This window comes from Bufo bufo, chromosome 3 (assembly GCF_905171765.1).
Source record: "Bufo bufo chromosome 3, aBufBuf1.1, whole genome shotgun sequence".
NCBI lineage: Eukaryota > Metazoa > Chordata > Amphibia > Anura > Bufonidae > Bufo > Bufo bufo.
The window spans coordinates 373667095-373683398 of NC_053391.1; the positions used below are offsets into that span (position 1 = coordinate 373667095).

The window sequence follows — 16304 nt, forward strand, 5'->3', positions numbered from 1 at the left end:
AGTCACACATCCCAATATTGAGAGGATAACAAATTTATTAAGCAGTTTCTTATAAATAAGCAGATTGATTTTCTTTACATGCAATGAATGAAGAAACCAGTCGCAGTATACATTTTTAGGTTGCCTTTTTATAACACCTTCTGTCGCACGACAGGTAACAAAGGCTAATACAAAATACGTTCCCAAATGGCTCGTATAAATCATTCTTTTCATATAAACAAGATTTAGCATAGACAGCAGAAAAGTCATACACAATCAGTTTGGCTGGATGCCAGCTAGTAAAGCAAGGATTTATCCCATCCAATGTAGAAATCCTGCAGTTCTGCGTAGAACTTACTAGAATGCTGGTGTGGGCGACTCAAGACACAGTGAAAGGTGCAGAATTTACAGGTGTAAAAAGATACATGACAATGGCTGTGCTTTGGTTTTTACATAAATATACTGTAGAGTGGTACAAACTGAGCACAAAACCCAAAATTAAAGGTTGGTTTCTACCAACTCACCAAAAATAGATGTGAGCAGTAATATAACTGTACTTGTGTCTGAAATATGACCACCTTCCTTTAGCATACTTAAGGGGTGTGCTCACAAAGACACCCCCCCCCTTTTTTTTTTATACAGAGAGTTTAACAATGGGAAGCTCTCATTTTGGTTAACCCATGTATTACATGGGCTAACAAGCATTCAAATGGGCAGCCTGTAACACAATGTCTCCACTGCAACAACTTTGTACCTATGAAACTGGTTGACCTGTTGCATGTGCTGAAGACATCTGTGTTGGTCCCATGTTCATATGTGCTGGTATTGCTGAGAAAAATTAAGTTTTAATATATGCAGATGAGCCTCTAGAAGGAAAGGGAGCATTGCCATTGCACCTAAAGGATCAGCTCTCTGCAATTGTGATCGACAGGGCAAGGCAGGCGTGATCACTTTTACACTGCCTGGCTCTGTTGCAGAAGACGCGGCAGTTGCATAGCGCTGAGCCTCAAGGTGTAACGGCAACACCCCCAACTGCATATATTGTGGACACATATGAACATGGCACCAACACAGATGTCTTCAGTTGCCAGGCGCGCATGCAACAGGTCTACCAGTTTCGTAGGTACAAATCTGCTGACAGATGCCCCTTAATTTAAAAAATTTGTTATGACAAGACAACCTCTTTAACCTTTTTATTTAAGTACATACGAAATGTGATTTGGTCAATGATAAATAAGCCTATTGTCGCTTCCTATGTTCTGAAATGGACTCCTCCTTAGGCCTCATGCACACGACCGTTGTCGTTTTGCGATCTGTTTTTCACTGATCCGTTGTTCCGTGCACACGGAGTACCTTCCATTGTTTTTGCAGACCCATTGAAGTGAATGGGTCCACAAAAAAAACGAACGAACGGAAGCGGAAAGAAAATACGTTCGTGTGCATGAGCCCTTAGGGCGATTTCACACTTCAGTTATTGGGAGCCAAAACAAGGTGCTGGTCAAAAACACCGAACAGAAGAGAATCTTTACATTATATCTGATCTCGGAGTAGGCTTCACTACTGGTTTTGGCTCACAATAAGGGCCCATGCACACGACTATATGCATTTTGCGGTCCGCAAAAAAAAACAGATGACATCTGTTGCATCCGGGTTTTTTTTGCGGATCCATTGTAACAATGCCTGTCCTTGTCCGCAAAACAGACAAGAATAGGACATTCTATTTATTTGCAGAACGGACATACGGAAACAGAATGCACACGGATAGTGTTGAGCGAACTAGTGGTTTCCAGTTCGGCGAACAAGGTTCGGGTTATGAAAGAATTCCATTATGGATTCCGCTGCCACGGACCATGACTTATGAACTTGAAAACAGAAGTTCGCTCATCCCTACACAGTTTTTTTTGTGGACCCATTGAAATGAATTGTTCCACATATGGACCTGTAAAAAAACTAAACAGAAACTGAAAAAAAAAAAAAAATACGTTTGTGTGCATGAGCCCTAACTGATGGAAATCACTGACCAGATAACTGAAGTGTGAGCTTACCGTTAAAGGGATAAAATGGGGTGTAAAAATATCTACTCTTTTCCTATTGTGGATTCAAAGTCCCAATACTGTTATACGGTGATGGAGCAGATGTCTAAAAAAACATGCAAATAAGCTGAAAAAATCTCAGTATAAAAGTGCAAGAAAATATGAAGTCATGAGATTGCCAAACCTGTACATAAAAAAAAATTATTATTAAAAGGATTGTGCCACATTTTAAAGTTACATGGAACCCTCTGTGATCAGTTAGTTATCCCCTATCCTATGGGCAGAGGATAACTTTTAAACTTTGCACAACCCCTTTAACATTAGAGCACACTGATCACTCTCTCATCAGCAGTTTGGGCAACACAATTGTGTTGCATTCAAAGGGTACCCCAGTTTCAGCAAATAAAGTTTTTTCATTATATTAAAAAAAACGAAATAACTTTTCGCGGTTTTCAACATCACCACTTTTTATCAACGAATAAAAATCCTCGGGATCCAACAGGGGCAAGACATCCGATCTGTCTACTGGCATGAGCCATTTACCTACGTGATTCATACTCTGTGGTCATTTATTCACAGAGATGTTATATATATTCATACACAAATTTTATTAGAAGCGATTTTTTTCATTTTTAATTAGAGAAATAACCCTTGTTTGCTGAAACCATTAGCTCTAAATACAAGTATGACATTTGCATAGGGAGAAACAGACATGAGAAGTCTATCAGAACACTTACAAATTCAATAAAGATTCAAAACCCAATGCAAACCCATTAATGTCTAGCCCTTCATTTGAATAAGTCACCAAAAGTCTCAAGTAAATCTATACACCAAAAAGTAAAACATAAACCCAAGATAAATGACAGAAATTCAGTCAACACTGTATTAATGATAAGACAGGAGACTTAAGACTAGAACAGCCGCAGTTGTAGAGATGTTGCACCATCTTTCCACTTATGGTTGTGGCTGGAAATCACAGTCCGACAGAGAGGACACGTCTTCTCTCGATTGAACCAGAGACAGATGCACTCCTCACAGAATATGTGCTGAAAGCAGAAGAAACATTTTTATGTTACAATGACACAAGCAAAACAAAATCGAAAAAAGTATTCTGGTGTCAAATGGCTCAAAGTCTCTCAACCTCTTAATGGGGTTTTCTAGGATTTTACATCCATGTGATAGCTTAGGGGCTCCCACCCTTGGGGCCTAGCCAAAATGCACGCCAAAGGAACGGTGGTGCTGATGAAGGGCCAATCAGCACTACCACCTGCACATCCTGCTGATTGACGGGAATCCAAGATAGCCCATCAAGGTAAGATCCCACTAAACTGATTTTACTGCATACATTTTTATTTTCTACCAATACATCACACAGAGGACATGATTTTGGTCCTGGTTTTGTCAAAAAGTAGGACTAAATAAGGGAAAGGGGCAAGTTTTTAATTGTGGTACAAGTATAAAATATATTATATATTATGCCCACCAAACAATCAGGGCGGGGGAAGGGGGAGGAATGAAAATGAAAACTTAACTTTTAATGATCAATATATTAAAATAGATGCCAAAAACACCATAGTGCAAAACAACGATCGACAGGGGTTACACATAAAGATGTTACCGCGAAACTGGTAACCATGCGGCGTGAGGAGGCGGGATGTAATGGGAGGCGGTAAACATTCCCAATATCTGGGGCAGAACTTCTGGCATCTTGGTACATCCAATCCTACTGGAGGGTGTATCTTCAGATGCAGGGCAGGCCGTTCCCTCACCATTGTGGAACAGGCAAGCTTTTCCCAATCGCTTTTCTGTGGAACTAGGCTTACAGCCAGTTTCTCTAATCTCTGAAGAAATTATCCCCTGAAGAGTCCGGTGACAATGAGTGGACAGAAACGTGTCACGTCAGGAGCATTTTTTTTTCAGGGACTACAATAGGGAATTGCCCATCTATTTGGACAGGGTCACCCCTTTCAGAGCAGGTGCTCTGTGTTAGATAGGTAGGGCATCATAGGTTTTCCCTTTACCTTAGGGACACTTTATGGATAGATATTTCCTGATCCTACCATGCCATCCACACACTGATGCCTGGACCCAATCGTCCTTTGTTTGGTTCACCCACCATCATCTGTGTCCAGAACTAGGTGATCCCCTGCTCATTTCCGGACCCACATTTTTGTTTGCTACAGGATCCACTAAGACTTTTCGGTTTTATTTCACATGCAGGAGATACAAATCCGTGTAATACCGTTCAGACAGTTGTTTTGCACTGTGGTGTTTGGCACCTATTTTAATATAGTGATCATTAAAAGTTTTAATTTTCATTCATCCCCCCCCCCCCCAGATTGTTTGGTGGCCATAATATAGTCTAAATTGGGCAGGACTCAGAAGCCACGACATAGTGGACCTTGTGTATACATTTCTTGCAAAAGTATAAAACAAGCAATTCTACTTATTCAATTACTGCATTTGGTCTTCAGCATGGCTACCACTGTGGGGTGGGGTGGGGTGCATTTTATTAGGTTGGGTTAAGTCGCCAACAGTTTGTTCCACTTCACCAGTGAATTTCTTCGGCTGAAGAAACAGCTTTAAGCCTAATGCCTACGTCCGTGGAACACGGACCGCGAGATACCGGCCTGGATTCCTGCTGAGTGCAGGAGCGCATGGAGTCATTGGTTGCTATGACGCCGTGCGCTTTGTGCCGCCCCTGCTGTACAGTAATACACGTAATATCATACGTGTGTATTACTGTACATCAGCGGCGGCAAGAAGCGCAGGGCGTCATAGCAACCAATGACGCCGTGCGCTCCTGCACTCAGCAGGAATCCAGGCCGGTATCACATGGTCTGTGTTCCACGGACGTGGGCATTAGGCTTTACAGGTGAAAAATTGATTAAGTGTGAGCTAAATTAGGCTTTGTTCCCATTATTGGTAAGAGTTTTGCATGCAGCACTATTCTTGCCACACCCCATTATAAAGCTATGGATTGGATCTGTTTCAGTGTCATTAATAAATGTTCTCACTAGTGGCATAGTTTTCAGAGCCCAAGGCGTGCAGGAACTTGCAACTAGCAGCGTAGATGATCTGTATAATTCAGGTGACTCGGGAGTCTCAAATGGTCACAAAGCTGAATTTTAATGGGGATAGCATTTGCTTATACTAAACCAATGGTAACGAACCACGCTAAAAGTCAATGAGATCTATTAGGACAGTGCTACTCAACTCCAGTCCTCAGGACCCACCAACCAGTCCGGTTTTCAGTATTTCCTTAGTATTGAGGTGGTGATATAATTAGTGTCAATGCAGCAGGACTTACCACAGGTATTCATTCTGTGGGATATCCTCAAATCATGACCAGCAGGTGGAGGAACAATGCATTAGGATGTGTTACAAACGACAGTTTTCAGTTATTCCTACCTGGCATATAAGAGCAATAGGTTTTGTGAATTCAGCTTGACATATTGCACAGATGTCCTCAGCTTCTGAGCACTGTCTTTTGGTTGCAGTCGCACCATTATTCTGTAGGAGAAAGTGAAGTCTAAATCCAATACATTACTACGTTTATGCTGAGTACAGACTGGGAGACATGCTGTACATTCATAACCTAACTGAAGGAAAACAATACTGAAGGTCCCAATAGAAAGTCATGACTACTATGCATCACCCTAAGCGGTAGAGAATGACAACCCTTATGGGCTGGTTCAAGTGGAGAGCAGTGCAGGCTGGACATGGTTCAGATTTGGTACTATAAACCATAGTTGTAAATTGGTACACAATCCAAACCCACTCAAAATTGCATTTTAAGGGGTTCTCCTGGCTTTAGTGAAGATCCTTCTGTGTACTTACTTGTAGAGGTAAGACAGTGTGCTCAGTACTTCAACCTCTGGCTGCGAACTCTTGCTCAGGTCCTGACCAGATGTGTTCCCGAGTCTTCTTGTTCAGCTACATTTACAGTATGCAACTGATCAAGTACACATCCAGTCAGGACCTGAGCAGAACAGCCCACATCCAGTCCAATAGACTATCTTCCCTCCACTGGTAAGCACACTGGAGGATTTTCTCATCTATGAACACACAAAATTTGGGATGGCCTTCTTTTTTATAACATTTTTGAATAAGTAACAGAAGAAAAGGAAGCATTAAAAAAAACAAATGCTATATAATGTGTTATATTGGTCAGAAGGTCACTAGCAATGGAAGTGGCATAAGACATGGACATCTATACAAAAAATTGCAAATAAGTAAGGTTAGCCATACGTGTTAGATGGTGTTTGGAACACCTTCCCCATTTCAAGTACTAAGATCAGAAATGGACTTGATGACTTAAAGGGGTTATCCGGGAATTAAGAAAATTTTAATACTTAAATATTCCTTCATTATAAATATATTCCCAAATACCATTCATGCTATAATGGTTCATTTTGTCTAGGGTGCAGTCATTAAGAGAAATAAAATGGCCGCAGTCCTATTACTACAAAACCTGTCCTAATCACAGAGCAGGACAAGTTACTTCACAACACTGAGGTAAAGAGCTGCCTCATCCTCCTCTCTGCTCTGCTTGTAAGGGATTCTGATCCTGAATACAGATAAGATTCTCAGCTGAAGATCTGTAGGAATAGAGATTATGAGGAGACATGCAGTACAGAGACGACAGACAGGACAGGTAATGTAGGGCTGTGGTAATGGAGACTGCATACAAGTGCTGCTGCTCATTATCCACACCATGCCACTATCCTTTCTGTACTATATGTTGCCTCATGAACTCCATTCCTACAGACAGGGCCGGCTCTATCATAAGGTAGCACAAGCGGCTGCTTGAGGGCACAGAGAAGGGGGGGGGGGGGGGGCGGAAAACAATTAACTTGCTAACTTACATTTACCCCGCTGAGCCTGTGTGCCACGCAGCCCGGCCGCCCCCCACTGTCTCAGTCACAGAGCGAGCAGCACACAGCTGACAGGCTGAGGCAGCAGCCGCAGCAACACACACACACACACACACACACACACACAAGACCCAGGTGTATTTAAATCTCATTTAGCATGTCTTTCAGAAAAGTTCTTCTACTGTAGATAACTTTGATACCTAGGGTACATACACATGACAGCTGCCCCAGCACACTGTATGGATGTAGCAGGGCTGGGTGTGTTGGGGCAACTGTCATGTGTATGGTTGTACACTAGGTATCAAAGTTATCTACAGTAGAAGTCTTATATATTTTTTTTTAAAGTAACTGGCTATACAGCTCTCATAGCTGTGTGGGTAAGTGCTTTGCCTCTGATACAGAAGGTCATGGGTTCAAATCCCAGCATAAACTTTTCTGAAAGACAGGCTAAATAAGAAAACGAGCACCAAATCTTCAACACTAGAGGCTGGTGGAAACACAGGCCGGAAGAGGCCTGCATTGCATCACTGACATGACATGTTTTTTTTGTTTGTTTTTTAAATACCGGACTGCTACTTTACTGCCACGGGGGAGGGGGGGGGGCTATTGGCGCCATGATACTGGCACATGGAGGGGGGAGGAGAGAGCCACTTGATACAGGCACATGGGGGGGGGGGGGGCGGGCAAGAAATGGACATGAATCATGAGGGGCAGAAATGTGAAATGATGGGGGGTGGGTTCAAAAATGGATATGAATCATGAGGGGCAGAAATGTGAAACGCCAAAATGTAGATTCGCTTGTGTTGACAAAAATCCTTGCATCGGCCCTGCCTACAGAGATTCATCTGAAGATCATAAACTGTATTCAGGATCATAATCCCTGACAAGTAAGAGGAAGATGGTGCAGTCCTTTAACTTGTCCTTCTGTGTAATTAGGACAGGTTTTGTGTGGACTAGTAGGATGGCGGCCATTTTATTTATTCTAATGATTTATCCCCAAAACGAGCCATTATAACTAATTAAAGGTATTTTGGAATATATTTATCATAAAGTAATATATAAGTGTTTATTTTCTTAATTCCTGGAGAACCCCTTAAAACTATTGTTTGTTAACCTCATTTTTGCATATATTAAAATGCATAGGAAATAGTCAAGTAGTGCTTTTACTCGATGGACTATTCTCTTATTTAGCCCCTTCTTGTACAAATGCCGATTATACAAAACTAAGTTTAAAGGGGGGGCGTGGCCTGGTCAGCAATGTAGAAGGACGTGCGCGCGGGAGCTCCTGAGCAGTGGCTACAGCAATCCTCCTCCACCCTGAGGCTACAACCTCCTCAACAGCTGAGCGGCAGGACACTAGTAAGGGGATGACTCGCACCACGAGGAAGGAGAAAGAGGGGCCGGGAGCAACGCCGGCGAAACATGGCACTGCCACCTCGTTTAAATAAGCGGAGGTGGCAGCACGCCTAGAACAATTTGCGCAATTTCCACCTGCAGGAGTGAAGGGTGTGATTGGGGCAAAGGAAGAGAAGCCGATGGGACCTACTGCCAACGCTGCCCTTCAGGAGTGCAGAGACATCGAGCAAAATTTCTCCATGTCAAAAGACGCCTGCGTATGAAGAACGTACAGTACTCCATGCTTTACCCTTCCAGATTGCGAGTGATGGCTGGAGGAACGGTCCACTTCTTCAACTCGCCGGAAGAGGCCTCCCACTGGGTGGATCTGAATGAAAGTTCCCTGCAGGAGCCCATTGGAACTGGCTGACTAGAAGAACAGAGGCGCTACAATATGGACTCCAAAGGGGACAATTGTCTCTCTCCATGAGAAATGGCGATAAGTATCTCCCTCCTCCTCATGGCACTCTGACTAATGACAGTTTTTTTGGGTACCCTTTATAGTATACGATAGGGAGGTGCGGTAAATCCACTGCCCTTAGGCTAGGTATTTATATATGTGAAATAATTTACCAAGATGCCAATTGTTATATGTATACTAGCGCTGCTCAGGATTGTATTTTACATACCGAATACTTTTTTAGTGATCGGAACTATCGCTGCCGTCGTTCTTGTTGGCTTCAAGAACTTTTATGTGCCTCATGTTATTCGTTTTTTGGCACTATTTTGGTTGGGAATGTTAAAAGGTTTACAAGGGAGGGAATTTGGGGGGAGGCGACATGCACACACCCCTTTTGGTTTAGGAGACACTGCTCCATCTATACGGGTTCTCCCGTTGCACACCTATGTATCCCTCTGAATGATGGTGGATAGGGTGCAGATTATAGCATGGAATGTCAGAGGCCTGGGGGATGCCACAAAACATCATGTCTACACAAAAATTTCAACCAGCCATAATATGTCTCATGGAGACTCATCTGTCAATGAAATCCCAGAGACCATTACACAAACCGTGGATCTTACATGCCTACCATGCCACCTTTTCTACATAAATTATGCTAGGGAAGTTAGTATCCTAGTGCATAGGGCTGTCCCCTTTGAATGCCACTCTAGTGACATTGATCCCGAGGGCAGATACGTCTGCCTGCACTGCTCTATATGTAGGGTGCAATTTTTCCTGATTGCCATATATTTTCCCCCCACCTTACTCCTGCGCTGTATTGAAAAAAGTGATGACATTTGTGACTCAGGGACCTCATGTACTTATGCTTGGTGATTTTAATAAATACTTGAATCCCCAGTTAGATAAATTTCACCAAATTCCTATGTTAACAAATGCCACAGAAACTTCATGGGCAAAGCTATTACAAGAATTAGATTTACACGATTTATGGAGAATCCGACACCCACAGGTTTGTCAATACTCCTGTTTCTCTACTTCACATAATACCCTGTCCAGAATAGACTTAACAATTGTGTCGCTGGAGGCATCCCCCTACATCTCCCTAATAGGCTACTTACCGCGTAGCCTGCCGACCACACTTCTATTCATATAGGATTACAATTTAACAGGGATGGAGGTCGTCCTAGATCTTCTCTCTGGAAACACAACCCATTTTGGATATAACTACTGGATGAAGGGGATCCTCTTACACAGCGGATTTTGGAATTCTTTAGCACCAATATAGGTTCAGCGGCCATGGGGATGGTATGGGATACCATGAAAAGCATACATAAGGGGTTTGTATATGCAGAAAATTGAACGGCGTAAGGCAAAAACTAGGAAACTCACCGTGGCTATACAACAAGAGGTGAAAGACTGTAAAGCTGCCTATGTAGGGGCACCTTCCCTGCGCACTGACTCCATGACCATTTGACTTAATGACCATTTGCTACAAATAGCTGACAAACACTTCTTAAAACAGAAGTATTTTGAGGCGGGGGAAAGTGCGGGAAGTCTATTAGCTAGAGTGATTCGTTCACAGGAGGGTACGGCTAGAATAGCAACCATTAGGACTAGACGGGGGAGCCTCCCAGCAGACGATTCGATAATTCTTGATGAATTCTATAATTACTATAAGGAACTCTACTCCTCAAAATTGTCAACAAATTCTGATAATATTAAATCCTACCTTGCCAAGATATCAATGCCTACGCTGTCTCTTTAATCGTCTAAATATTTAGATGAGCCCCTAGATTTGGAGGAACTTAAAATGGCCATTAACTCCTTCTCTAATGAGAAGGCTCCAGGCTCAGATGGTCTACCAGCAGAGTTTTTCAAAAGACATCAGGACCCACTTCCCCAAACATTCAATGAAGCTCTGAGAGTGGGGAAACTACCAGCTTCTATGAGGGAGGCGGTAGTTGTGCCGATTCCAAAACCTGGTAAAGACCCGACTATACCTGATTCCTATAGACCCATCTCCCTTTTACCAAATGATGTGAAGGTATTAGCTAAAGTCTTGGCCAACAGGCTCAACAAGGTCGTCCCTTCCCTTATACACGTAGATCAATCAGGGTTCATGCCGGACAGGAGCACTTCTACTAACCTCCGAAGACTAATTCTGAATCTTCAGAGGTCGATGGACAACGATGGCCGTCGGGCTGTACTATCCCTAGACGCTGCCAAAGCTTTTGACAGTGTGGAATGAGAGTATTTATGGGAAGTTATGGAGGCTATGGGATTTGGACCGTGCTTTATGTCCTGGGTCAAACTACTCTAACTCACCGGTAGCAAAAATCAAAGCGAATGGAAAACTCTGCCCAATTTTCACTAGATAGAGGAACGAAGCAGGGCTGCCCCTCGTTCCCCCCCTGTTTGCGGTGGCTATTGAGCCCTTGGCCTGCCTTTTGCACACCTCCCGAGTGGAAAGGTTTCCCACTGGGTTCCCAGGAGAGTCTCTTTATATGCAAATGACTTGTTCCTCTATCCGTGATTCTCCCACTTAATTCTCCCTCGCCACAGCTCAATCTCACCAATACCCAATTACAGACGACCAGTAGCTTTAAATATTTAGGAGTTATGATAACGCCAAAGCCAACAGAATATGTCAAAAAGAATGTAGAACCCCCTAATCTCTAAATTTATTGAGAAAGCTAATACCTGGTGCAAACTGCCTCTTTCTGTCATTGGCCGTAGTAACTTAATCAAAATGATATTGCTGCCCCAATTGCTTTATGTAATACATAATTCCCCTATATGGATCCCCCAGCAAATATTTTACAAGATACAGAGTATCTTTCGTTCCTCAATATGAGGAAAAAAACAACCCAGAACCTGCATGGAAACGCTTCAAAAAGGCAAGGAGGAAGGTGGCCTCTCCATCCCAAAACCATGGCTGTACTTCATGGCTGCACAGCTACACTTTAGAGGATGGGGACGACATGTACAGCTGGGCCCCTCTGCAAGAATTGCCTCCGTAGTCACGAAACAGAAAACACCTATCACATTGGCGGAGCTAGGAAGGCCGCAGTCTTACGCTGGGAACTGCCCTACAATCACATTAATAACAAAAGGTCGGGTCAAATCTTAAGGAATTAATAGGCCTGGTGGGGTTTAACGACAACACGCCGTTATGGCGTAACCCTCAACTACCGGAACTGTTCAGATTGGAGGGCTATTCCCCTTGGGAAGACAAAAAGGTATTTTATTTCTATATCAAGTTCAGAGGGGGTGATGAAATCTTTCACACAGCTGCAGGAGGAGTTTGGGCTACCTAGAACCACATTTTTTCAATAACTACAATTAAGACATGCTTTCCAGAAGCAATTTAATAATGGTTTGCAATTGTCCATCTTCCCTCCTGTAGTGAAACAGTTATTAGGTGGTAGTACCGCTAGGGGACTGATATCTATGCTATATAAAACACCTATTTCATAAAAGTACTACATCATACCCCCTACCTGCTAAGAGAAAGTGGGAGCAAGACATGGGTGAAATTTCCAAGGAGCAGTGGGACGAAGTTCTGGCCTTGCCCCCTAGTCTCATGCTTAGTGAATATCAAAGATTATCCCAATGGGACTTGATACGCTTATATTTATAACATTGTTACATTGTTGTATTTTATTACAATAAAAATGATCCGATTTAAAAAAAAAAAAAAAAAAAAAAAAGATTATCCCAGCTATATCTGATTCACAGAGTATATAGAACCCCCAAATACCTATTTAAGATAAGTTTGCGATCAGACTCAACCTGCCCCCGTTGTGAAGGGACAGAGGCGTCATTAATACATATGTTCTGGGAATGTTCAAAACTAGAGGAGTATTGGGAAGATATAGTAAAGATCATAACACAAACAACCCAAATACAGGTACCTAGAGATCCCAAAATCGGTGTACTGGGTATATTAGACTTGTTGGGAATGGACGACAAGAAATCTGAGTATCAAAAGAAGGCTCTTCCAGGCTAGGGTCTTACTTGCCAAGCACTGGATACAGGAGAACCCTCCCACCAGACAGGAGTATATAAATCGACTAAATACTGTTCTACGATTTGAAAGAGGTGTATACGTAAAGAGGAGATGCCCAGGTAAATTCATGTCATTATGGCAGGGTTGGTTCGCAGTCCCTGGTATGGCGTCTGTGACTCTAACGAGGGACTGTCGACCTTGACAGGGCAGCTGACATAGCACATTGTGATATCCGCCACAGAAATTCACATGCAGAATAGTCCTTCCGAAATGCCTTTCATAGCATACTGTCTCTTGTTGTCCGTAGGGGTGGTGGTGCGGTGGTCTCTCCGTATGGTTATAGCTGGGGAGGGTTATTTTTTGTTTTGAAAGATGCATTTTGGAACTGATTTTTCTATTTTTGTATTTACGGCCGTATAATGCCGATAAAATACTGTTATTAGCACTTCTATATAGTGTATTTGATTGATAAAGAAATGTACACTCTTCAAATGTTGTATTTTAAGAAAAACTTTCAATAAAAATTATATCTGATAAAAAAAAAGACCAAGTTTAAAGGGGTTATCCCATAATTAATGTAAAAATGTACCTCACATGGAACCAGAGATCTCCCCATTCATTGCTATAACTGCTCTGCTAGATTTCAGCGATTGATTTTTAATTATGCAATTACAAAATTATTCAGATCCAGGTGCTGTTAGAAAAATGTTGAATATTTTTCTTGGGAGAACCCCTTTAAAGGAGTCGTCCCATGAAAAATATTCTACAGTTTTCACACCAGCACTTAAATGTGAATGCAGCATACAGGACACACCCCACTGAGCTGCGAGCTTGAAATAAATCTAACCCATGTAGCAATGATAGGGTGATCTTTGGATCTATCCACGTGAGGTCCAGGGCTGGTTCTAGCTTTGTTAGAAAGAGGCTGTCATGTATGATTTTTATTTACATTATTCAAGGGATAACCCCTTTAAATGACGGGATTTCCCCAGTGTGAATCAATAGAGTGTGACATTACTACAGCATTAGCCTCCATGCATATGAACGTGGTTTGGTTCCGCATCCGAGCTGCATTTTTTTGCGGCTCGGTGGCGGACACATTCACATCAATGGGGCCGCAAAAGATACGGACAGCACTCAGTGTGCTGTCCGCATCCGTTGCTCCGTTCCTTAGCCCTGCAAAAATAAATAAATAGAACATGTCCTATTCTTGTCCGTTTTACGACAAGGATAGGCATTGTTACAATTGCAATTTGCAGACCGCAAAACACAAACGTTCGTGTGCATGTAGGCTTATGCTCAGATGGTCATACATGTCTGTTACATGTGTCTCTGGATGCTCTTGGTAACAGTTATGTGCTCATGTCTTTAAATATATGATATGGGACAGCCTATCACCACACTAGGAATGCTAGGAAGCTTCATGCAAGGAGTTAAAGGTATCAGACCCAATTAGCGCCTGATGTTTTTTTTTTTTCAAGCCTGCAAATGGGAATTCTGCCACGATTCAGTCTGCAAACACACACTTCAGCCTGCATATGTATAGCAGGAATGGTAGCTAGCCCACTGGATTAAATAACTGCTTGCATTGCACTAATGGCGCCAAACAAAAAAGAGATAGTTTCCACGTGGCTGAACACCAGTCTTGCCATTTAAGCTTTTGACAAAAGAGGAAAGACTGGTCTAGAAAAAAAATAAAAATCAATCACACAAGCTTTACGATAAATATCTGATGGCTCACAATTAAAATAAACACTATTAAACATTTATGCTAAAGACAGGACTGGACAATGATGGAGAATTTATGGTGGAAGATACAATAATCTTTGATAAGAAAGACGCCGTCCTAAGGACAGTTATAAAAAAAAAAAAAAAAAAAAAAAAAAAGATAAAAACAGAGGGAAATTATGGGACAGCTTATTATGAATAAGGCCTCATGCACACGACCTTTGTGTGCATCCGTTGTTCCATTTTTTTTTTGCGGACCCATTGACTTTCAATGGGTCCGTGGAAATATCGGAAAATGCACCGTTAAAATCTCTTCCCCTATCATTGGTGGCAGCGGAGAGTTCCGATCGGAGTCCCAGTTTAATCGCTGGGGCTCCGATCAGTAACCATGGCAACCAGGACGCTACTGCAGTCCCGGTAGCCATGGTTACTTAGCAATTTCTAGAAGCATTATACTTACCTGCGAGCTGCGATGTTTGTCTGGCCGGGTGCTCCTCCTACTGGTAAGTGACAGGTCTGTGCTATAAGCAATGCACCGCAAAGACCTTTCACTTACCAGTAGGAGGAGCGCCCGGCCGGTCACAGACATTGCAGCTCGCAGGTAAGTATAATGCTTCTAAAAATTGCTAAGTAACCATGGCAACCAGGACTGCAGTAGCGTCCTGGTTGCCATGGTTACCGATCGGAGCCCCAGCGATTAAACTGGGACTCCGATCGAAACTCTCCGCTGCCACCAATGATAGGCGGGGGGAGATTTTAATTAGGAGGGGGGGCCCACTGGCCACCAATGAATCTACAGTACTACAGGGGAGGGAGGGGGGGCCCCACTGGCCACCAATGAATCTACAGTACTACAGGGGAGGGAGGGGGGGCCCCACTGGCCACCAATGAATCTACAGTACTACAGGGGGGGGGGGGGGGGCCCCACTGGCCACCAATGAATCTACAGTACTACAGGGGAGGGAGGGGGGGCCCCACTGGCCACCAATGAATCTACAGTACTACAGGGGAGGGAGGGGGGGCCCCACTGGCCACCAATGAATCTACAGTACTACAGGGGAGGGAGGGGGGGCCCCACTGGCCACCAATGAATCTACAGTACTACAGGGGAGGGAGGGGGGGCCCCACTGGCCACCAATGAATCTACAGTACTACAGGGGAGGGAGGGGGGGCCCCACTGGCCACCAATGAATCTACAGTACTACAGGGGAGGGAGGGGGGGGGCCACTGGCCACCAATGAATTTAAAACTGGGGAGGGAGGGGGGTGTGCCCCCTCCTGCCTGGCAGCACATGATCTCTTACAGGGGGCTATGATACGCACAATTAACCCCTCAGGACCTGAGGGGTTAATTGTGCGTATCATAGCCCCCTGTAAGAGATCGGGTGCTGCCAGGCAGCAGTCATGTACACAGTTCAAAGTATATTCTAACTTGAAGCGTCCCCATCACTATGGGAACGCCTCTGTGTTAGAATATACTGTCGGATATGAGTTTTCACAATGTAACTCAAATCCGATGGTATATTCTAACAGAGGCGTTCCCATGGTGATGGGGACACTTCAAGTTAAAATATACCATCGGATTGGAGAAAACTCTGATCCGATGGTATAATAGGGACTCTTGACTTTACATTGAAAGTCAATGGGGGTCAGATCCGTTTGCAATTGCACCATATTGTGTCAACGTCAAACGGATCCGTCCCCATTGACTTGCATTGTAATTCAGGACGGATCCGTTTGGCTCCGCACGGCCAAACAGATCATGTCCGTGGATCCTCCAAAAATCAAGGAAGACCCACGGACGAAAAAACGGTCACGGATCACGGACCTACGGACCCCGTTTTTGCGGACCTTAAAAAAAAAAAACACGGTCGTGTGCAT

The 16304-nt window shown here is 43.4% G+C and overlaps 1 protein-coding gene across 1 annotated transcript in view; it reads right to left on the reverse strand.

The window, feature by feature from the left end:
* Positions 1-2219: 2219 nt before the first annotated feature.
* RNFT1 (ring finger protein, transmembrane 1) overlaps positions 2220-16304 on the reverse strand; it is a 39438-nt gene continuing 25353 nt past the window's right edge. The window contains exons 8-9 of the mRNA XM_040424672.1: positions 5424-5525; positions 2220-3058 (exon numbers count right to left, since the gene is read on the reverse strand). Coding sequence (XP_040280606.1) covers positions 2924-3058; positions 5424-5525 — 237 coding nt within the window. The 3' untranslated portion in view covers positions 2220-2923. The remainder of the gene's footprint in view (positions 3059-5423; positions 5526-16304) is intronic.